Genomic DNA, 25,718 nt, shown 5'->3' with positions numbered 1-25,718 from the left:
GATTCCCACGGGATGAACTCATTCTGGCATGTGTCACCACTGTCCTGGTGTGTACCTCTGAGACTTCACAAGGCCTGGTGACATTGGGACTCAGATGTGACCTAGCCCAGTGCTAGGCTTGGAGGCTAAGAGGTTGTTTTTATCCCTCTCTTCCAACCTTGAGCAGACAGCAAGGAACCACAGGACCATGTCTTGGGACTCAGAGCGAGGCTGGAAAAGCCCCAAATTGGGCAGATCAAAATGGTCCCCATCCCTAGATAAATGCCTGTGGACAGAGTCTCTGGACTTGTCCCAGTATCAGGTGCATACTGATGACAGATTTTTTTCAGTGTTTATTACCAACCAGCCTCAAACAAGCCTGGTGTCCTTTCCCAAGATTGCATATGGTCTGAGACTCTGAGATCCATGTGTGACCCGTATAGTGTCTGCCTGTGTAGCTGAGGAGCTGCAGGTATCACTCTTCCCATATCCTTTAGCAGATAGCAAGGAACCACAGGACTCTTGGGACTCAGTTAGAGGCTGATAAAACCCAAAATTGAGCAGATCCTAGTGGCTGCTATTCCAGGTCAGGGTCTGTAGACACAAAGCCTCTGGATCTGCTTCAGTGCCAAGTGGAGTTCTGTGGTCCCAACTGATAAATCTTATACTCCAGATAGCATCACCAGAGGCTGGTTGGAGTGGCAATTGGCATTGAGTCAAACTTTGCAGGAGACAAGACCATAGCAAATAGGCTCCAGTCCTACCCTGCAGGCTCCATTGGTCTTAGGAGGATGTGGGTTCTAGGTATAATCTAGCACTGTGGGATTGATAGCCACAGGACTAGGGATCTGGACCTATCTTGGCCTCAGGAAGAGGGTTACATGGAACACTATCCCTTTTTAGTTACTTTCTTAATTGTTTCAGAATAACACTGATTGTGGATTTGGGAAAATTATGAGCTTGGGGAATATTGTAGGACTGAAACAGTGAATAAATGTCAACAGCAAGCCTATGCCAAACCTTGACTTACAGTACTATGTATCTAGTATTGAAATAGCAGAAGTATCCAACAGGCTCAGAGAAAATAAACAGACTACTTAGAATTTCTGGAAATACAGCCACAAATGAATCCAGACTTCTATAACCAATCTTTCAATGTGTAGACAATGTTGTATACCAAAAAGTTTCAAGGACTTCTAAGGGATTATGACCTCACCTAATGAGCAACATAATGTGCCAGAAACCAAAAATGTATGAAGTGAAATTTTCAAATGCTCAGATGAAGATTTCTAAAGCTGTTTTAAGGAAACTCAGTGAACTTCAAGAGAACAAAGAAAAAGCCTATTTAATACTCTAACACAGAGAGTTGACATAGAGATGGAAGTAATTAAAATATATGAAACAGAAACCTTTTAACTGAAGAGTACACTAAGTAAAATTAAAAACATTATAGAAGGCATCAATAGAGACTAGATAAAACAGAAGAAAGAATCAGTGAGCTTGAAGACAGGGTATATGAAAATACTAAATGGGAACATGAAGAATGAAGAAAACTCACTGGAACTTTGGGATAGCATGAAAGATGAAATATTTGAGTTATTGGAGTACAGTAGGGACTTGAGAATGCCAAAAGGGATAGAAAGCATATTCAAAGAGATAATAGAGATAATAACAGAAAACTTCTCACATCTAGAGACAGATACAACATCCAGGAACACAAAGGTCAAAGGTCACCAGTCACATTTAACCCAATCAAGTCTACCCCAAGACATACTGTAATCAAACTCTTCAAGGTAAAAGATAAAGAGAAGATTCTCAAAACTTCAAGAGAAAAGAAATAAGTATCACATAAAAGGGTCTTTCAGTTTGCCTGATTACAGACATCTTGGCAGAATCCTTACTGGCCAGGAGGAAGTGCAATAAGATTTTCACAATACTGAAGGAAAAAAATTGCCAGCCAAGAATACTGTACTCAATAAAGCTATCTGTTAGTTATAAAGGAGAGATAAAGACATTTCCTGAAAAACAAAAGTTAAGATCATTTATCACTACCAGACCTGTCTTACAAGAAATGATAAATAGAGTTCTTTATACTGAATGAAAGAGATAATGAGTAAGAAGAAAATAGCAGAGAGTAGAAAACTCACAGATAAGAGTAAACATTGAGAAAAATTCAGAATTCTCTAACACTGTAAACATGGTGCGTAAACCATCCACATCTTTAGGATAAATACTAAAAAATTAAAGTAGAAGTAACTACATTAAAATGTTGAGACAGGCAATATAATAAGAGGTAAAACAGAAGACCCAAAGTTCAAAATGTACAGAAGAATGGAGTGCAAATATAAAGTTCTTTAATAGTATTTACATATTCTTTTGCTTAGCTTTTTCTTTATAAACAATGTTAAGTTGTTATCATTTCAAAATAACTTATTATAGGGGTAGATGTGTGTTGCAGTGGGTTAGGCCATTGCTTGCGAAACCTGGACTCCATATCAGTGTCTCAGATTGAATCCTGCCTACTTACTGTCTCTACTTCTTTCTGATCAAGCTTCCTGCTAGTCCGCACTCTGGGAGGCAGCAGCAGGTTGCTCAAATACTTAAGTCCCTACCACATATATGGGAAACTTGGATGGAATTCCTTGCTTCTGGCTGCAGCCTGGCTCTGGCTCAGGCTCAGGCGTTGTGGGCATTTGGAGAATGAACCAGAGGACAGAGGAACTACCTCTATCTATGTCTCTCTCTGTCAGTCATTCTAATGAATAAATAGATAAATAAATTTAAAAAGCCAAATTATCTTGTTGTAACCAAAAGCAGCTTTTTGTAAGCCTCATGGTAACCACAAAGCAAAAGTCTCTCACTGACTTACCAAAAATAATAATCAAAGCACATTACTAGAGAAAATCACCTAACCATGAAGATTGTAACAGAGGAACAAAGAAAGGCACTACTATAAAACCAGAAAGCAAGTATCAAACTGTTAGTTGTGAGACCTTACCTATTGATAATTAGCATCAACACAAATGGATTGAATTAGTCAGTTAAAAGATAGAGTGAAAGGAACACAAGAAACTCACTTCACTTCTACAGATATACATAGACTGAAAGTGAGAAGATGGCATAAGGTGTTCTGTGCAAATAGAATGAAAAGAAAGCAAAAGTAACCATACTTCTATCAGATAAAATAGACTTTAAGTCAAAAATAGCAGAAAGGAATAGCAAAGTGATTATATTGCAGTAAATCTCCATCTAGCAATAGAAAATATCTATTGTAAATACATATGCTTCTAATAGCATAGCACCCAAATACATGAAAATAAATATTGAGAGAGAGAGAGAGAGAGAGAGAGAGAGAGACTGACTTGAATATAATAAGGAGGGTACTTTGACATCCCAGTTGCAGAAATGAACAGATGATCCAGACAGAAAATCAGGAAACAGATCAATTGAACCTAACAGACATCTACAGAATTTTCCTTCCAACAGCCAAGAAGTACATATTCTAGACAGCATATGGAACATTATCCAGGATATATTATATTGTAGGTCACAAAGTCATTCTCAAAAATCAAAAAAGTAGAAATAATATCAAGTATTTTTTTTTCTGACCACAATGTAAAAGAACTAGAAATCAATAACAAGAAAAAACTTTGGAAACTACAAACATACATGGAAATTAAACAAATTAAAATTGTTTGTTCCTCCTGAACAACCAAGGTATCAAGGAAAGAAATTTTAAAAATTCTTGGAATGAATGAAAATGGAAACAAAATCTACTAAAACCTATGGAGTACAATAAAAGGTAGTACTAAGAAGGAAGTTTGTTGGAATCAATGAATGTATCAAATACCAAGAAATATCTCAAATAAAGAACGTATTACTATACCTTAAAGAATTCAAAACACAAGGACAAATAAAATTCAAAATTAGTACAAGAAAAGACATAGCAAAACTCGGTAAAATAAATGCTATAAAAAAGAAAAACAAAAATTCAGTGAGATGAAGAACTGGTACTTTGAAAAGATAAACAAAACTGACAAACCCTTAGCTAAACTAATTAAGACAAAATATTCAAATACATAAAATCAGACATGAAAATGGAGATATGACTGACACCACAGAAATGGAAAGGATTATTAGAAGTCACCATGAACAATTAGATGGCAACAAATTTTACAACCTGGAAGAAAAGGATGAATTTCTAGACACACACAGCTTACTACTTTTGAATCATTTTAAAATAGAATACCTAGACAGCAGTGAGTTTGAATCAATAATAAAAAGTCATCCATCAAAGAAAAGCCCAGAATCTGATGGCTTCACTGCTGAATTCTATTAAACACTTAAGGAAGACTTAGCAACAATACTTTTAAAATTATTTTTAAAAATATAAGTGGGCATTTTTTTTCCAAACTCATCTATGAGGCCAACATTACCTTGATACCAAAACCAGACAAGGAGGCAACAACAAAGAATGCTGGGGTGAGCTTTTGACACAACAGCTAGTGTTGTTGTAATCCCATATTGGAATGCCCGGGTTAAGTCCTGGTTCTGCTCCTGATTTCAGTTTTCTGCTAATGCACATCCTGGAGGACAACACGTGACAGCTCAAGTGGTTGGATCCCAGACTCAGATGGAGTTCTGAGATCCTGTGTTTGTGCTGGCCCAGCTCTGGCTGTTTTAGAATTTTGGCGAATGAATCAACAGATGGAAGATCTGTATCTTTCCGTCTTTCAAATAAATAAATAAACACTGAAATAGAAAGCTATATGCCAATATCCTTGGTGAACATGGATACAAAAATCCCCAACAAAATATTAGTAAATTGAATCCAACAGCACATTAAAAACATTATTCACCATGATCAAGTGTGATTCATTTCGGGCTGCAAGGATGTTTCAAAATACCCAAATCAACAAATGTGACATACTATATCAACAGAATGAAGAACAAAATTTATATGATCATCTCAATAGATGCAGAAAAGGCATTTAATAAAATCCTACATCCCTTTGTGATAAAAACTCTGAACAAATTAGGCATAAAAGGAATATACCTCAACAATAAAGGTCATATATGACAGATCAACAACTAACATCAACTGAATGTGGAAAAGCTGAAGGCTTTCTCTAACACATGGAACGAGACAGGGATGTCCACATTCACCATTCTTATTCAGCACAGTGTTGGAATTCCTGTACACAGCAATTAAGCAAGAGAAAGAATTAAAGGGAATCTTAATCATGAAGGTGATAGTAAAAGTTTTATTATTTGAAAATGACATGATCTTGTACATAGAAAACCCCAAAGACACAAAGAAAACTCATGTGGTTTATTAATTGTGAGAAAGATACTAACATGAGGGCCTGGAGCTGTGGTATAGTAGGTTAAGCCTCTGTCTGCAGTGCCAGCATCCCATATGGGTGCTGTCGATTCATGTCCTTGCTGTTCCTCCTCCGATCTAGTTCTCTTCTGTGGCCTGGGAAAGTAGTAGAAGATGGCCCAAGTGCTTGAGTCCCTGCACCCAAGTGAGAGACCTGAAAGAAGCTCCTGGCTTCTGATATGCCCAGCTCTGGCTGTTGCGGCCATTTGGGGAATGAACCAGCAAATGGAAGACCTTTCTCTTTGTCTTTCTCTCTCTCTCTCATCTGTGGCTTTACCTTTTAAATAAATAAAATCATTTTTTAAAAAAAGATACAATATGAGATGATAATAGGGGAAATGGGATGAGGGATATATGGGAACTCTTTGTATTACTACCTCACAATTTTCATTTTGTAAATTTAAAATTATTCTTAAATGAATTTTAAGTAAGAACTAATGAACAAATTGATAAAAGATTCAGGATACAAAGTCAACATGCAAAAATCAGTAATGTTTTTATACACCAATGATGACTCCTTTGAAAAAGAAATCAGGAAAGCATTCCCATTTCTAATAATGATAAAAAAGTTCCCAGGAATAAATTTACCAAAGGAGGTGAAATATCTCCACAGTGGAAACTATAAATCGTTGATGAAAGAAATTGAAAAGGACAAAGGAAAATTGAAAGACATTTTGTGTTTGTGGATTGGAAGACCCAATATCATAAAAATGACCACACACATAAAGCAATTTACAGATTCTACACAATGCATATCAAAATACCAATGACATTTTTCACAGAACTGGAAAAAAAACACTATGGAACGGGAGGTGAGCTGAACCTCAATAGCCCAAGACACCAGCAGGCAAGCGGAAACAGGAAACTAGAGGGAACGAGGTTTGAAACTCCGTGGGGAAAAGTTCACCAGGCTAACTAGAAGAGAGAGAGGAAAAAAAAAAGTGACTAATACGGACACAAGTTTCTCTCTCTCCGCTCACCTCTCAAAGGCGAGCAAGACAAAGAGCAGGCGCCATTTTGACATACGTCATAAGCAGGGCGACCTCAGGTCTGCACCGGCCCTGAGCCTAGCAGAAAAACCTGACTCTGGGGGAGGGGTGAAATAACAGGAGATTAGCATCTAACTTGGCAACCCAGTGGGAGACTGCAGGAGAATTGGAGCCCACACCTAGGGCAGCACAGATTCCCTGTGTGGTCCTTGGGAAAGAGCTTCCAATCTCTGGCTCCTGTGGGTATATCATTTGCCTGCTAACTACCTCCAATTACGTTCAGCTGTGTGGAATTACTTCCCTTTTGAATCAAAAAAAAAGAAAGAAAGAGAGATTTACCACGCCTAACCTGGGAGTGTCATCTTTGACACACCCTCAACCCTAAGAAACCAAACACAGCTCTCAGTCCACACTCATCTCAAGCCTCTAAGGCTCCACCAAAAGCAGTCAGTCCACTTAATATAGAGCCATAGTGTAACAAGAAAAAACACCACAGTGAAGAAACCAAATATCTCCAACATGCCAAACAACAAACGCAAAAACCAAGCTAACAAGGAAGAAACTATGACGCCCCCAAATGAAAAAGACACCCCAATTCAAGATTATGAAGATGATGAGATAGAAGAAATGCAAGAAGCGGATCTCAAAAAATTGATAAGAACATTAAGAAGTTCTCAAAAACAAATTCTTGAACTACAGAAATCCTTCATGGACAAGATAGAAAATCTCTCTCGTGAAAATGAAATATTAAGGAGGAATCAAAATGAAATGAAACAACTAGTGGAACAAGAAACTGTGATAGTGACGAGAAATCATAATGAAATGAAGAATTCAATAGATCAAATGACAGACACATTAGAGAGCCTTAAAAACAGAATGGGCGAAGCAGAAGAGTGAATATCAGACTTAGAAGACAGAGAACAGGAAAGGAAACAGGCAAACCAAAGAAAAGAAGAAGAAATTAGAAATCTAAAAAATATTGTCGGGAATCTACAGGATACTATTAAAAAACCTAATATCCGGGTTCTAGGAGTTCCTGAAGGCATGGAGAGGAAGAAAGGATTAGAAGGCATTTTCAGTGAGATACTAGCAGAAAATTTCCCAGGTTTGGAGAAGGACAGAGGCATCTTAGTACAGGAAGCTTATAGAACCCCTAATAAACATGACCAAAAGAGATCCTCACCACGACACGTTGTAATCAAACTCACCACAGTGAAACATAAAGAAAAGATCCTAAAATGTGCAAGAGAGAAACATCAGATTACTCTTAGAGGATCTCCAATTAGACTCACAGCAGACTTCTCATCAGAAACCCTACAAGCTAGAAGGGAATGGCGAGACATAGCCCAGGTACTAAGAGAGAAAAACTGCCAGCCCAGAATATTATATCCTGCAAAGCTCTCATTTGTGAATGAAGGTGAAATTAAGACTTTTCATAGCAAACAGAAACTGAAAGAATTTGTTGCCACTCATCCTGCCCTACAAAAGATGCTTAAAGATGTGTTACACACAGAAACACAGAAACATGGTCACCAATATGAAAGAAGGTAAAGGAAGGAAACCTCACAGCAAAAGATCACAGGAAGCTCAATTTCTCTTTGACATAGAATTAAACTCTGATGCTCTGTTAAAGCAATTTGTTAAAGTAATCTATTATGTTCTCTTGATGTCTGTTAAATTCTAATTGTTCAAAAACAGCTGAATTTTTATTAAGAGCTATGGGTTATTTAAATATGTGCTTATTTTCAAAGATTTGAATAATCACCTTGTAACAATGATCAAATTTGGTCTATGTTATGTCATGATTTTAAGGAATCTTATTTCAACCAGATATTTTGGATTTTGAGCCTTCTTGGCATTCTTGACAGGCATTCAAAAAATCAAAGTTTCAAACAATCTGGTCTCTAAAATTTCCAGTAAATCCTGGACTTTGGTTTTTCCAGTTTGGGCCCAACTGAAAAAAATCGAAGGACCTATGTCTCTCATCTTATAGAGACACCAACTAATCAGTCTATTTGGATTATATTAGAAGGACTGTCAAGATGTGACGTGGTACTAAACTTTAAGTTTCTATAATGGAAAATGCTATTAATACACATGTTTAAGAATTAAAAAGTCTAATGATCTTGGGTTACTAGACATGATAGTTATCTTAATGAGAAAGCCCCAGAGGCCTAAAGGGTTAAATACTTGTAAAATCCTACAGGTGCTTTCAAAAATACTGTGAAGTAAGCAAGTGCCTCTTGTTGGTTGATGAGTTTATCATTTTAAACATGGCGACTTAAAGTCTTTTGTCATCCACAGTTATATATGATTTGCTGCTCATAAAACTAAAGCGTTGTTGGTTCTGTGTTTAGCTGTCCTCCTATAGGTTCCTATGGACTTTTTCCAGCCACTTCTATTGTATTCAGTACTTTAGGATGGCTCTGTAAACAGATGAAGCCAAGAATGTATTAACAGTACCAACTGAGAGAAAGTATGGTTAACTGAGGTTACTAAAAACAAAAAGCAATTCAAATCAATTGGCAATCGACAAAAAGAGTTAGAGATTTTAAAAGCTATTATTAAAATTGCTATATTGGTCTATTATGCTATGTTATATGTGTGTACATATTGTATGTCCACATGGGGAAATTTTATTAAGAGTTTTACTTTAAATGGCTTATAGATAAGAATGTCCATAAATTTAAGCTGCTAAAATCAATCAAAGATACATTTTAATTTGTGTGACCTGAATCTGTGTATCATATGTTTTAAACTTGTTAGTAGAAAGAAACTAAAAACATTTTATATGGTTGTGCTTAAGTTTACTGGCTAAACAAACTACACCATGTTAGATATTTAAGAGGTGTTTTCAAGTACATGATTCTTAAAATTTTTAGAAGGCATTGGACCTTCTGGTAAATGTTTTCTTAAGTTGTTATCTAATGGTTGAAACAGTTTGCTAAGTATTCATGTGATATTGCTATTGTCAGCAAGCGATCTAGGACTTGCTCCCTCATTTCTCTATTCTAAGCCCAACTTGTTCTTTCATTTCTCTATTCTCTTCAAGGTAGGAAACTAATTTTATTATGAAGGAATTTGTAGGACACACAATTTAATCTTTAGACCTTATAAAAGAGATGGCTAACATTTTTCTGTAATAGCATAGCCAAAATAAGAACTTAAATAATAATCTCATAGCTAGATTCACTTCACCATCAGCGAAGTATACAGTAAGTAGAAAAAACCTCCCTTTCATGAGGACTAGGAAAATTAAAGATGATTATAGCCAAAAATGGCCCAGACACAGAAAGGTTACCTACATCTCATACTTGCTTTAATGTCCTTTTACTTCCGGAATATTCAAGCAAAGAAAAACTTAAAGAGAGATTGTTGAAGGCCATCACATATGCCAAAGGATTTGGCATGCTGTAAATCAAAATAAAAACACAAACAAAAAAAGGAAGAAAAAATTAAATTTTAATAAATATAATAAGAGGGGAAAAAAAAAAAACCTCCCTTTCAGACCAAAGGGAAAGAAAGTTTTAAAGTGGGAATATAATTTTCCTCATGGGCATTGTCTACCTTAGAAAAACTACTACAGAACATGCCTGTGACTATAGACTTGTAGTTCAGGCCACCGAAGATTAGAGATGGGACACGGGCACTCCCTTGACTTGCATCCTCTGGTCTGCTTGAACACAAACCAGGAGGAAAAGAAAGCTCGGCATCAGAAGCAATGGGTGGCAGGCCTATTAATGGCTGATATGTACAGTGATCTGCCCTCAAGGAGACCCAACAGGCCAGTCCACTGCAGTGGCTTTCAATGTGGTAAGCCTGGGCTTCAGCAGAAGTCAGCTTGTGAAGAGCCCTGGCAGCTCTGCCAAGAGTTGGATCACTGGAAATGGACCTGCCCTGGAGTCGAAGGATGCCCAGGTCAGAGCCACAGATCTTATTGGCTCTAAGCTGAAAAGCCCTTCACTCAGCCCAACTTCCAAAGTGACCACTGCAGCTGAGGGTATGGCCAAGTAGGGTCAGCAACATTGCAGGCAGAACTGTAAATTTCTTGTTAGAGATGCCCCCTGCCTTGACCTGGCCAGCTTTCCTCCCAGGCCAGCCAAGTAATGAAAGTCAACAGAGTGCCTTCCCCTAGGAGGTTCACACCTCCCTTAGGATATACCCCATGTGAAGAGATAGATAGGTCTGGGCCTCTGAATTTACAAGGCCTAAAGCCCACCAGAGTATTATCAAGCCCCTTCTATCAGGTTCTATTTGCCTCTAAATCAGAAAAGTTAATTGTAGCTTAGACTACACCTTTCTTAGCTCCTCTAATAATGACTCTGTCCTTTGTTCTAGGCCCTGTCTAGTGAACTTGGGCCTCATTCCTTTGTAATCATAACCTCTACTCTACCACCAATGGCTCTACTCCCAACCTGGGTGTACTGATGGTCCTCTTCCCCACTTAATGCTGTATAATTGTTCAAACCTGGTAAATGCCACTCTTAGGATCATTGGTTACTATCCTCACTCTGTCTTTTATGACCTTGTCTAAATATGATCAGAGTCGGCAAACTTGGAAGGCTTCCATAGCCTTGGCAACTCATGATGACAGCCTAGGGTGGTTACTGGCACCATAAACTAGAGTGCCAATTTGTTGGGTCAACAACAGGAGCCACTGTGCAGTTGCTCCTCATGTGGGATCTCTGTCCTTAATGTGCTGTACATTTTGACTTGATGCTATAACTAGTACTCAAACAGTATGTTTCACTTTGTGTTTCTATGTGGGTGCAAACTGTTGAAATCTTTATACTAAATTGATCTTCTGTATATAAAGAGAATTGAAAATGAATCTTGATGCAAATGGAAGGGGAGAGGGAGCAGGAGAGGGGAGGGTTGTGGGTGGGAGGGAAGTTATGGGAGGGGGAAGCCATTGTAATCCATAAGCTGTACACTGGAAATTTGTATTCATTAAATAAAAGTTAAAAAAATTGTATGGAACAACGAAGACACTAAATATCCAAAGCCATCTTGAGCAAAATGCACAAAGCAGGAGGCATTACCACACCTGACTTTTAAATAGCTTAGAAAGGTATACTAATTAAAATAGCATGGTATTGGCATAAAAACAGATACATAAAACCATGGAACAGAATAAATACCCTAGAACAAACTCTGGCATCTATAGTCAATTGATCTTTGACAATAGTGCTAAGAATGTGCTTAAACAATGCTGGTAAAATTGGATATCCACATGCAGAAGTGTGAAATTAGACCCATATCTTTCACCAAGTGCAAAACTCAACACAAAATGGATTGAGAACCTAAAAGTAACATCTGAAACTGCAGAATACCCTAGAAGAAAACACAGGGGAAAATTTTCAGGACATTTGAGTAGATAAGGATTTTTTGGATCAGTCCCCAACTACACAGGAAACAGAAGAAAAAACCTACAAGTTGGGATGTCATCAAATGAAAGAGCTCCTGTCCAGTAAACCACCAACAGAGTGTAGAGATAACCTAAAGAAAGGGAGGAAATATTATCAAGCTAAGTATTTGACAAAGGGCTTATACCCAGAATATATAAGGAACTCCAGCAACTCAATAACAAAAGACCAATTGAACAAAAGGGCAGTAGATTTAAACAGAAATTTCTCGAAGCAAGATATATAAATAATCAACAGAGACATAAAAATACTCAAATCACCAGTCACCAGAGAATTGCAAATCAAAAACACAAAACTACAACTTCACCTTAGATTAGTTTTTATCAAAAGTACAAGAGATAGTAAGCATTGATGAAGATGTGGAGAAAAAATGAACACTTGCACAGTGTTGATAGAAGTAAATTAGTAGAGCCCCTGTGGAAAACTGTGTGAAGTTTCCTCAAAAAGCCCTATCTCAGGGAAACAAATTCATTCTGTCAAAGAGACATATACACTCCTATGTTTATTGCAGTACTATTCACAATATCTAAGAACTGGAAACAACTGAAGTGTCAATCAGCTCATGAATGGATAAAGAAGATGTGGTCCATACACATAATGGAATACTATTAAGTCACAAAACAGGGATGAAATCTTGTCCTTTATACCAGTATGGATGGAAGGGGTGGTCATTATGTTAGGTGAAATAATCCAAGCACTGAGAGACAAGTATAACATTAATCTCACTTACATATGGAGTCCAAGAAAAAGTGATCTCACAGAAGTTAAAAGTATTATGTTGCTACTAACGGCTGAGGAGGGAAGAGGGGAGAAAGGGACAGGGAAAAGCTGTTTTACAGGCATTAAGCTATAGTTAGATAGGAGTAAGAAGTTCTATAGTTCTATTGCATAGCAGGGTGCCTATAGGTAATGCTAATGTATTGTTATTTCCTTCAAAAAAACAAAACAAAACAAAATAAAAAAAAAAACAACCAAAACCAACTAAAAGCAAAGAATTGCCCTAATTGGGCATTATAAAGTGTGTCCATGAATTGAAATATCGCATGGTACTCTATAAGTATGTACAATTTCTATAAGTCTTTTAAACATTTTTAAGTAAAAAAATAACTAAAAGAAAAGAAAACATAGAAACTATTACTCATCCTACTTATACCTTTTGGGCATTATGAGAATAATAGAAGTCTTTTGCTTGGTTACTAGAAATTTGGTAGCTGGGATACAAGTCAAGTACTTTATAGCAGACTCAAGTTCCCATTCAGAGTCTCTGTGAGCTTGACCTTATCAAGTTTCTAAGTGAAAATTTATTGTCCTTACTCTTTATTGGAGAACTAATCTCTGTCCTTACTATCCTTCTTCTCTCTCTCCAATGACTCAGAGGAATATGAATATAAATCAAATCTCTGGAACAGTCCTGCAGGTATTGTACCATCAAAGGTCAGGATGCAATCCAAATTCTAATAATGTCTCTCAATTATGGTCACAATGATGTAATGAAGAAAATGAGTATGTAAGTATTAGGAGAGAAATTTAAAAAATCTACTGAATGAGAATAGTTTATAGGAATGATATTATTTAGCTTATTTAGGGGGATGTATGTTATGGGGTACTCTTGTATATCTCTAATCATCATCTGATTTTGGCCTGCAGTATTGGGTGAATTTATTCTGATCCTTCTCTGTGCCCTAACCACCAATTTTTCCTGATTGGGTCTTAGTTTTCCTCACCTTCTTTAACTTATCTCTACCACAGAAGCTTCCTACCATCTCCTCCTCTGTCAGAGATCTGCCATGTGGAGGGGGTAACTCAGGTGAACATTTTCTCCACAGGATCTCATGTCCAAGGACAAATACAGGTTTTGAAAATATCCATTTACACTTCATGCAGCTAAACATGAATTGAGCAAAAGGCCAAATAGCAAATCAACCTGGAAATTAGGGGAATGCATTTAATAGTGAAATGAAAAACTTATCCATTTTCTTTTGATGTTCCTATTGGAATGTCCTGATGCATTCCTTATTATACTGTGCTCTAACCACATAAATAAGCACACATCCTGACACTCGGGCTTGCTATTCTTGCTTCACAATTTCTACCTTATTTTAATATGTCCATAGTCTGAGAAACAATTTTAAAGCTTTTATGTCCTGGAATAGTCAGTAGAGTTAGCTCAGATTTATAGAGAGGCAGCTGAAAATTTACCTCTTACTTCAAACATGTCAAGTTGTCAAAAGTTTCACTGTATTTTTGCATTGCTGCCTGCTAATAATGGCATAACAGGTGTGGTTTTTATTGTCTCAGAACAAAATGTAAAAGATGGCTCTTGGAAACATTAGATATTTGGTGCATTTAAAGTAACCTCAAGATATATGCGTACATAATCTTTTGACCATTAAATGACCTCTTGTGTAAAGATAAGGAATTGCTGAATCTGAGAATATTTTTGGGTTCAATTTCTATTTTCACTTGAGCCCAAAAAAAGCTTGCGGTGATAAAACATGTCTGAGTAGGAAGTGTTGCTAGGAAATCATTATAATAGTGTGATTTTTTTCCATTTAATATCTATCTCCCAAAGAGATTTCAGTAGATTCAGTCTTACATACTTCATTTGGCTTGGAATTCTCTTCAGGATGCTTTTGGGTTGTATTTGCAGTGCCATCAATGAACTCCACTAATTTTAATAACCCATAGTTAATGTTTTCACTGTACTCTACTGTTAATGGTATAGCTATCATGTTTCAAATAGAGATTTTTTTTTTGACAGGCAGAGTGGACAGTGAGAGAGAGAGAGAGAGAGAAAGGTCTTCCTTTGCTGTTGGTTCACCCTCCAATGGCCGCCACAGCCGGCGCACCGCGCTGATCCAAAGCCAAGAGCCAGGTGCTTCTCCTGGTCTCCTATGGGATGCAAGGCCCAAGCACTTGGGCCATCCTCCACTGCACTCCTGGGCCATAGCAGAGAGCTGGCTTGGAAGAGGGGCAACCAGGACAGAATCCGGCGCCCTGACCAGGACTAGAACCAGTGTGCCGGCGCCGCAGGCAGAGGATTAGCCTATTGAGCCACGGCGCCGGTGGGATTTGTTTTATTTAAATCAATCAAATCAGGGTCACCTTAAAGTTTATCTTTTATAATGTTACTAAGTGGATAAAGAATTACCTTAAAATAAATTTGAACATCAGTTGTAGTTTCGACATTGAGTGAAAGACAATTAAGCCTAATACAAATTTGTCATAAGGCTTTTATCCTTTTACGTGAAAAAGAACTATAAAAACAGCATCACGTTTCAGTGACCAGTTGTCTATATTTGAGCTTTTCTTTAAGTCCAGGGAATTTGTAGCTTTATGGTATGTTAACTTTGCTGCTAAGTAATAGAAATCTTTCTTCTGAGAATGTAGCTATGGTTCCTAAGAAATATAGGTGTGTGTTCAGAATTACATAGGGAAAAGTAGCTGCAATCCTGGGTTTCTAATGTGGTACATTAATTATCTCTTTTCTATTGAAGACACTAAATTCAAATTACCTTACATGTGATTGGACTTTTCCCTTCAGTGGAATGATGGATGACTCGATAGTCATCCAAACAGCATTTGCATTAAATTTTGAACAATGCTTCTTTGTCAAATGCATACATGATCCTGTTGTAACTGTAATGTGTGGAGGAAAAAAAGACTATGTATAAACAAATCATTTTAAAAGGCGTAATCAATTCCTGGAAATTGCAGGAAAATTATGCATTATATGTGCCAGAGTCAGATAAAATTTTTTGATTATTGGCACTTTCAATAAAGGGAGAAACTAATGATGTTTTTAAAGCATATGGTACTTGTATAATCAAGGAAAGTTTCCCTAGCAACAATAATTATATGAGCCTCTTACAACTTCCACCTCTAATTATCTGTTTTATTAGTAGATGCATATCACCATCCATTAGGGAGCACTTTAAAACATAATGAGACATTGTTATAATCAAGATACACACTCACATTTATATTTGTGTGTATGTGTATCTCCTTATACAGAGGTAAGTCCTCAAATGATGTAGTTTATATAACAAAGTGTGGATGTCCTTGTAATGACAACAAAATTATTTACTATTAATATTTTCTCACCACACACAAAAGGAAGTTAGGAGAGTTTATGAGGTAAATCCATGAAACCATTGATAATCAGTGTCAATATTCCACTACACCGGATTAAGAATGATAGATCTCAGTGTTGGAAGGGGCCCCAAAGGCCATTTGGCTCATTTACCATTTTATAAAATGAAGCAGCCATGATTCAACTTAAGTGAGTTACTCAGTCACTGTACTGTGAAAACACACACACACACACACACATCATCTCTTTTATTGACAAGATGGTTAGATAGCATAAAAATGAATACCCTTATAACAAAGCCACTGCCATATTGAGGAACTAACCCTCCTTGGATGGCATACAGAATGATAGTACCTTACATGATTTCTGTTGTACATGAATAGCAAACAGTACATTCAATGCCTCATGGCCCAATGCTTCATATTTCCTTACCTGATTATCCCACTTCTAAGACACGGTATGGTAAGAGGGGATTTTGGTAGAGAAAGGGTAAGGGGTGGGTTCTCTATGTGGACATGTATCTCCGTCCTATGAAGTCCCCTGACAGTTATTTGAGAATAGCGATAGAGGAAGTGTTGCAGAGAAAGTTTCATCAAGAAGAGTGGAGTGCAAATTTCCAAGCTCTGCTTTTATGTACCCTGTCCTTAACTAGGGGACCAGAAGAAGCCAGATATAGATATGACTTTACATATTTTATATAGACATGTTTTACAATGCTTATCTCAGATGTTAGGGTCAATAGACCCTTGGAATAGCCTAAATGCATTACTGAGATTTTATGGCGGAAAAGAAAAAAAGAAGAAGACCTAAATGAAAGATCTCTGTGAGTGAGATCCCAGTGGAAAGAACGGGGCCATCAAAGAAGGAGGTACCTTTCTCTGAAGGGAGGAGAGAACTTCCACTTTGACTGGGACCCTATCGGAGTAAGATCAAAGTCAGCGAACCCTAAAGGCTTCCATAGCCCTGGCAACTCATGACTAGAGCCTAGGGAGATTACTGACGCCATGAACAGGAGTGTCAAATTGTTAAGTCAGCAACAGGAGTCACTGTGTACTTACATCCCATGTGGGATCTGTCCATAATGTGTTGTCTAATGTGCAGTGATGCTATAACTAGTACTGAAACAGTATTTTTACACTTTGTGTTTCTGCGTGGGTACAAACTGATGAGATCTTTACTAATTATATACTGAATCGATCTGTATATAAAGATAATTGGAAATGAAAAAATAAAAAACCTGGTGTTAAATTGGAAATGGCATAGAAAATTAATTAATTTTTAAAAAAATATTATGTAGGATCTCTGCCTTTAATGTGCTGTACACTCTTATTTAATGCTATAACTAGTACTCCAACAGTATTTTTTCTTCACTATGTGTTGCTATATGGGGGCAAACTGTTGAAATCGTTACCTAATTTATACTAAACTGATCTTTTGTATATAAAGAGAATTGAAAATGAATCATGATGTGATTGGAAGGGGAGAGGGAGCGGGAAAGGGGAGGGTTGTGGGTGGGAAGGAAGTTTTGGGAAGGGGAAGCCATTGTAACCCATGAGCTGTACTTTGGAAATTTATATTCATTAAATAAAAGTTTAAAAAAAGAAAAGATATAAAAGAACAGAAAAAAAAGATTTCATAGCAAGGAATTCTATTTGATATGTGATATATCCAAATCTAAACCATGTTGTAACAAGCTCTATTGTATTCCTCTTGAGATGTTTTTTGGAAAGACTAATGAGTTAACCTTTGTAAAGTATCATGAGACTATCAGGTTACAGAGACCTATGCCAAGTAACAATTTAAGACCACTAACAACACTCAATACACCTAGAAAAACAGAATGAAAATAATCAGTAAACTGTTCATTGCTGTCCCCTTGGTATCACTGACACATAGTTAACATATTAACAGCTAAGATTCATGTGTTTAGAGCAAGAAAATGATCAATGGCAAAGAGCATATCCACCTTTGAAATGACATGATCCATTATAAGAATCAGATGTTAAATTGCTTCCTGCACTGAGCACACTCAATTAAAAGTCTGCACAGTGAGATCATCTCGATGGTTAAATATGCTCTGTGGGAACAACCTTTATGGAGCTTAAAAATCACAGAAGGACTATTCCTACCATGACACTGGAGATTTGGAAGGCATTTCCTCCCCCTATTTCTCAAATTGGTAGTTTTATTTGGAAGACTTTGCATGAGAGGCTGTTGAGTTTGGATTCATACCAATGCACACCTTTGATTCTGTGAGCAAGAGATGCTTTCAGTAAATCCAGAATGGATGAGTGCAGCTTTCGTCCATGATGCCTGGACAAAAATGTGTTATTCATGCATTTAGTATTTGATGGCTTTCATCTCCTTTTCAGTAAGCTCATCTATTCTCTTGAGTTTCTTCTCTGTGTCTAACTTTCTTTCTTCCTTTGGTAGGCGTGAGGGGGGGATTATTAATAATGCTAGAGATAACACAAAATCATCAGACCTGGTTTTTACCTGCAACTGACCAGGTATATGACCTTGGAACAGTTATTTAACTATTCTAGTTCTTAGTTTCCTCATGTTTTAAAAACTTGCATAGTACTTTTCCATTGTTAAACATCTGTCTTTCCCTGCCAGACTGTAAGCTCCATCACTGCAGGAATCTTATTTTTATCCACTAATGTATCCCAAGAGTCTAGCATATGTGAGGCACATAGTAGGTACTCAGTAAGAGTTTGTTTAATAGATGAATATTTTATATCTCAGTTAATAGTTCAACCATTCATCCAGTCTCCCAGTGTAGAGGTCAGTGAAAATTCCTGCCACCCTTTATACCCATACATGTCAATAAGTCCTATTTCCTAACCTCTATCACACCTATCAAATCCTTTCTATCTGTATCTAGGTTCCTATTTATCAGGTTTTCATCATTTTTATTACATTCTCCAAAGCATTCACAGAGAGTGATTTTTCTGTTTTTTTTAAAGTTCTTATTTATATAAAGAGAACAAATTTCATGCACCTTATATATATACAGTTTTAAGAGCATAATGATACTTCCCACCCTCTCTCCTCTTCTTTCCTTTCTTATTTTTCTTTTAATTTTTGCAATGACATGCTTTCAATTTACTTACAATAACAAACTTAACCCTCCACTAAATAAATAATTTAACAAGCAAGAAGAAAAAATTTGCTGTTCCTCAGGAGTTTAGGAAAGGGCTATAAACAATAATCAGATCTACACACATGGTCATGACATTGTCCTCTTTAAAATCTTGCCAGGGCTTTCCCATTGCCCTCAGGATCAAGCTTAAATTTCTAGACATGACATACCGGGATGCTCATGATCTATAAAGTCCTTTGTGACCATGTCCTCAATCTTCAGATAATATTAAATTATCCTTGCACATTATGTATCTCTTCGCCCTTTTAGCACTTAGTGCAAGGCATTTTACATCTTTGTTCACATTCTCTCCACACTATAGATATTATGCTTCATCATTTTTTATATATCATGGTTGCACAGGTGTATGGAGACATACTAGGTGCTCAGTAAATATTTGGCAAGTGAACAATTAATTCAGGATGCTATATTAGTGCAATAGTTCTCACACTATGGAGCAAACTGCTTTACCTTTCTGTATCTCAGTGTATTAAAATCCTTAGGGATACTGAAGTAGGCACACTAGAGACCACCACATTTGGGGACATGAAACTACTTTCTTCAAGATCTAAGATTCTACAGGGATGTCACTTTTCTTTCACCATCTGATCTGTGTTGGGGGTAGGGGCTGTTTGCTATGAAGGAAGATTGGGGTGGGTTTAAGGACTTTGATCTGGAGAAGGAAGGAGGGGGAGTGTTGAGGTGTGTTTATAATTAGCTTTTTTCTTTCTTGTGTGTGATTTTCTTCTTTGCTGACAGGTCTGATGCATGTCTGTGTGATAGGGTATAGGAGTGGGCAGGGAAAAAGAAATTCTCAGCATATTTACTTTAATGTCAATTCTTTGGAAATACAAATATTTGATTATACAACTGGTGAGTGACTGGTCCATTACTAGTAATCTTATACATTTCTGAGTCATCATGGAGGACACAAAAGAGAGGTGAGTGATCTGACAGAGCATGTATATGATATGGTATCACTATTTAACCTGTCAGTGTTTACTGAATCATATATAAAGAGAGGTATATGACTCAATGAACCTTATCATAGTAAAGACATTAAATGTTGGTGTTCTCTCATTTTCTAAACACTCTCTGAACAATAATGTGCACTTCTGTGATCTGTACTATGCAACATATATTTATCTTCAACTCAGGATTCTTCTATAAGTTGCATTCATAACTATCAAGTGATCATTGGACATAGCCACTTGGATCTATTGCAGATGCCTCTGGCACAGCATATCCACAAAGGAGCTTACAATGTCTGGCCCCTCTGTCCCAAACCTGCTTTTCTGCCTATGCCTTTCTCTCTCTGCTGGTTGTGTTTCTTTATTATGATGCTCCAAATAGTTATCCCTGGCTGCTCTGCACTCTCGTGTCTCTTTCTCTCTTTCTCCCTTTCTCCCGTTCTCTCTTTATCTCTCTCTCATCTACACAGTATCTCCTCTGGTTTGTCTACTAGTTTTACAACTACAGTTTCATTTCAGGCCCTCCCCACCATGCTCCTGGACTACTCCAATAATCCTGCTGCATTCTGTGTGAGCATACATCAAAGCGTTCATAGGGAAATGGAATTAAAAGGCAAGTTTATTTGGGTTCAAAATAATTCTGAAATCCATGTGTAGTTTTTTTTCATAATACACATTTTCCATGAACTTTTTTAATATCCCCCAATATGCGTTTAAAAATGTTTCCAGCAAAATAAGCTCATATTTTTATCCCATTTCTATGAACTTTCTGAAGCCCTCTCATATAGTTCCCTATATCATCACTTTCCAAGCAATATGCTGCTGTGAGAATGGTCTATTTTACATGTAGCTTGGTTCAAGTTATTCAGTGCTTTCCTATTGCATCATGAGAAAATTTAAATTCATTTTTTAAAGATTTATTTTATGCATTTGAAAGGTAGAGTTACAGAGACATACACACACACACACACACAGAGAGAGAGAGAGAGAGAGAGAGAGAGATCTTCCATCTGCTGATTCACTCCCCAAATGATGTCAACAGCAAGGGCTGGGTCAACCTGAAGCCAGGAGCCAGGAGCTTCTTCCAGGTCTCCCACATGAATGCAGAGGCCCAAGCACTTGGATTATCCTCTGCTGCTTTCCTAGGTTCATTAGTAGGGAGATGGGTTGGAACTGGAGCAGACAGGACTTGAACAAGTGCCTATATGGGATGCCAGCATCACAGGTGGCAGCTTAACCAGTTGCGCCACAGTGCCAGCCCTGAAAATGTAAATTCTTTAGCATGGTGTGTAAATAAGTTTCCCATACTCTGACCTCTGCTGATCTCACCAGTTTTATATCTTTCTGCCCTTCTAGGCTGCAGCCCCATCCAGTGACTTGCAAGTACCCAAATGTGTCATTTAGATTCATACTTTATTTAAACTACTCCTTCTGCCTAGAATATTCTTTCCTCTTTTCCACTGACAAACATGCAATAACCTTTCCAGCATTAATTCCAGTGTTATGACTGCTACAAATCCTTACCCGGCTTTAAGGTCTCTTCTCATCCACATAATCTACTGTTCCCCATGTGGCACATGACCCTGAACATGATCTAACAGTGGCACATTTTTACACATGCTGAATTAGATGATGGGCTTCTTGAGGTCAGTACATTTACAGTGGTTAAAGTGGTTGGCCGTGAAGCTAGTACAAATTCTGACACTTATATGGATGAATGTGGGCAAGTCATTTCACATCTCTGTGTCTCAGTTTCCTCATGTGTAAAGTGGGCATAAATATTGTGCTTATCTCATAGATTGTTATGAGGATTCATTAATGTATATACAGCATTTGGAACAGAAATGACTAACACATAATTATGTGTTTGATATAATAATGTAATAATAATATAAACAATATGACTTTAAACTTGAAGCTCCAGGCCATGATAGTCTGACACAAGGAAGGGTAAAAGGTGTCTAATAACATTTACTATATAAGTTAATAATCAGGTTAGGTTCCAATTATACAGTCCCATAACTCCCAGTGACTTTCCTTTCATTATTCCTTTTGAACTTATTCAGTGTATCTCCTCTATTGTACTCTAAGATCCATTTGTGCAACAACTACATCCATCTTGCACCAAGCACCATACCAAGCATACAGAAGGTACACAAATATTTGTTAGTTATATAAATAAATGATGTTAAGGTTTGCATTTTAGTGATAATCAGATTTCTTTAACATTTGGATCATTTTCTGAAATTATCAAATGCTATAGTCTCTCCCCCTTATTTGTATGCAAGGTGACCAAATTTCAGAGGCTTATTATATTAGAACTAATTCTCCTAGTGGAGGAATCCTCCTGTGTTTTTATAATATATGATCACAGACTTTTCAGTTCACAAACTAATTCAGTGGTACAAAGAGCCCCACAACACACTGATTCTTTCTGTTTTCTTTCATTTTACATCTTTAACAAAATTCATGGGCAGATGCTTTGTAAGAGTCACCATTCATTAATTCTACTCATTTAATGAGTACACGGTCTAAAGTTCATGAAAAAAGTATAAAGATTTGTCCATTGTTTTTGTTGTTTATAATTCAGGTGGGAAAAAAAAACAAGCCTTGTGTACAAATACCTGTATCACAATGCCTTCTTTGCTCTCTAGCAATGTACACCATAGATATTATTTCAGGGGGCACCAATTGATATGATAGGAAGGGTTTCATAGGATGGCTAAAATTTTAGTTAGCCTTGGTGGAAAAGTAATAGCATTCTATGCGAAGGAAAAAGTGTGGACAAAAGTGTGAAAATATGATGCATTGGGGATAAGGACAGCATACAGACTATTTTGGCAGAAGGAAGAATTTGCACAGAATGCAAAAGTGGAAGATAGGTTGGAGGCAGAGATATAGAATAATTTGAGATGGGATTTTGATAACAGGCTAAGATATGTTATCTGTAGACAATGGAGAACTGTGGAATATATTGGGGTGGGTAATGGGAAAAGGAAAGAAACGTTGTGGGAATAGTAATTGAGTATTAGCATGGCTTTACATAAAATGGAATAGAGTTCCTGGGATAAATTGTGTTTTAGGTGATGGGATATCCAGTAGCAATATTTAGCAGATGACTACAGAGGCCTGATTCTTAAGCTTGGGGGAAGCACAGATTGAAAATAATCTGTATAGAACCTGTAGTAGGAGACTTAGGAATGGTTGAAAGGACTACAGAATAGAGAATGAGGATAGAAATTTAAGCACATACCATGGAAAAAATAAGATGAAAAAAAAAACGAAAAAGAAAACAGGCAACAGTATGTCATAAGTGAAAATACAGTAAAATAGCAAACTGGGAAATACCTGGAAGCTCCTTACAATCCACTAAAGCATCCCCATCACACTTTAAGAAGCACTACCCTAAGGGAAGAAGTAGTTAGAACTCTGTAGCGGTGGGATGAGGAGAAAGAAATAACTGTATAGGTACCTGTTGAGCAGTCTGATCCTGTCCACTTGGGATCACAGCTACACACTCCAGCATCCAGAAGAAAAGTCCCATGTCCTGAGCACTGCTCTTGACATATAGGAAGTGGAGTTTCACAGTTGACTCCTCCCCAGCCAGTAGAGCAGTGACATTCTCCTTTTACACAGATGCCATGGCTGGAACACATTGGGTCTAAGCAGTCCTCTGAAAGCCCAAAAATGGAGGGGGTGGATGTTAGTAAGGTACAGATGTGAAGAGCACACCTTAAAATAATGAAATTGAGATACATGGATTTCTGACTTATTAATACTGATCATTAATACTGATCATTTTAGATCATTAATACTGACAATAAAATGACTTGATACATGCAAACACTGTGTTCAAGTCAGAAAGATTGTAACCTAAAGTTAAAAGAAAACCACATGTAAGCTGTGAAAATTGTGGATGGTGTGCAGTGCCACACATAAAAGATGGGTAGATTGGTCTGGACCTTAAGAGGGTTTTTTTCTTTTCTTTTCTTTTTTTTTTTTTTTGCCTTTGCAAAACAGAGAGGCTTTTGGTAAACAATTTCTTATCCTTTCTGAAATTGCAATAATAGCTACCAGAAAGGACTTTTACTTGACATATCAAGAGGAGTTTACACAATTTTTAAAAAAATTTGGATTATTTGAGGTTTTGGGTAAGGTGATTGCTGTTGCATGAAAGAATAGAAATTACATCAATTTATTATAATTTCTCATTTCTTCCTTAGAAGCACTGAAAATGCAACATTTTAAATCTAATTTTAAAATTCTTTTCTTCATGACTTCTATCAGGACACCGTGACACAGTTTTCAATGTCACAGGCCCACTCAATGTGTCTCTGATTCTGTGAGGCTGGCAATGATTGTGTATGTTCTGAAAAATGTATAAACTATTTTAGAGGTAGGCTCCTATGCTTTCCTTGGGGAAAATTGTTTTACACTTATAACTGAATAATCATTTCATTGGAAATGGGAAGATTCATTTCCAGATTTTTTGTCTTCTTTTACAAATAACATGAGGCTAAAATAACTTTCATAGTGAGGATGTGTGCTTTAAGTCATTTTTCTAGTAATGGGAGTAGATGGACAAAACCTGCCTATATTTGCAAGATTCTCCTTGATTTAGGGTGTGGCTTGTGGCTATGGAACAGAGTAAGTCTAGCTAAGCACTATTATAATTAATGTTACTGCCATTATACTTAGCCCAAGATCTAAGGTTCATTAGCACAATACCCTACTACCTGAGCTATTTAGCAAATAAATACCAGAAGGTACATCTAATTTGGTTTATCATTTGGAGAGAGAGGGAAGGTTCGAAGTATAGAATTTTTTAGAGGGAGGTTATTTTGTTATATTAAAAATTTTAGTAAACAAAATATTATTTATTTATCTTAACATGGCTTATTTATTAAGAGGTGTACTTAAGGGCAGGTGTTGTGATTCGTGGGTTAAGAGGCTGCTTGGGAGGCCTGCATCCCATATCAGAATGTTGTTACTGGCTGCTCTGCTTCTGATCCAGCTCCCTGTTAATGTGCTTGGGAAGGCAGCGAATGATAGTTCAAGTGCTTGTGCCCCTGCCGTCCAAGATGGAGACCAGGATGGAGTTCTAGGCTTCTAGCCTGAACCCAGCTGTTGCAGTCATCCCAGGAGAGAACAAGCAGATGGAAAAACTCTCTCTCTCTCTCTCTTTCTCTCTCTCTCTTCACTCTGCCTTTCAAATAATAAATTTTGGGGAAAAAAGGGTCTACTTCAATGCATTTGTGTAAGTCTCATTTAAATCATGAAAGACATACTTCAGTCAAAGGTACAGGTTGTATGGCTAAGAGTCCAGACAAATGGAATACATGAATGAAATGGGTTGGATGTAAGTTGGGAGCAAACTAAAAGCCAAGTGTCCTGTTTCAAGAGACCTGCTGATACTCAGCTCCACTTGATTGTCACTGTATAGTAATGTGGGTCAGCTATCGGATTTTCTAGTGCTCAAGGGAAAGCACATATCTCTTAACACTTTGGTAAATACCACATTAAACAACAACAAAACCAATATTACCACTATGTGAGTCAAATAATACCCATCCATAGACCTCATGTCAGCCTATAGGCTCATACTCTATAATATCTGACTTAAAATATTTCTTTCAATTGAATTTGAAAAGTTTGCTCACTAAATATGGTGAGCAGTCTTCCTTGCTATCTTGGTTTTTCTATAAATTCTGTTAGTGACAAATGCAAATTTG

General features: G+C 37.1%; 1 protein-coding gene across 1 annotated transcript in view; it reads right to left on the bottom strand.

The window, feature by feature from the left end:
* The window catches only part of TENM1 (teneurin transmembrane protein 1), an 893,298-nt gene that overhangs the window by 256,917 nt on the left and 610,663 nt on the right, over positions 1-25,718 (bottom strand). Inside the window, exon 13 of the mRNA XM_062183627.1 lies at positions 23,459-23,659. Coding sequence (XP_062039611.1) covers positions 23,459-23,659 — 201 coding nt within the window. The remainder of the gene's footprint in view (positions 1-23,458; positions 23,660-25,718) is intronic.

This window comes from Lepus europaeus, chromosome X, assembly GCF_033115175.1.
Source record: "Lepus europaeus isolate LE1 chromosome X, mLepTim1.pri, whole genome shotgun sequence".
Lineage (NCBI taxonomy): Eukaryota > Metazoa > Chordata > Mammalia > Lagomorpha > Leporidae > Lepus > Lepus europaeus.
Note: the sequence above shows the minus strand (reverse complement) of the source record. Positions and strands in the feature narration are given on the sequence as shown.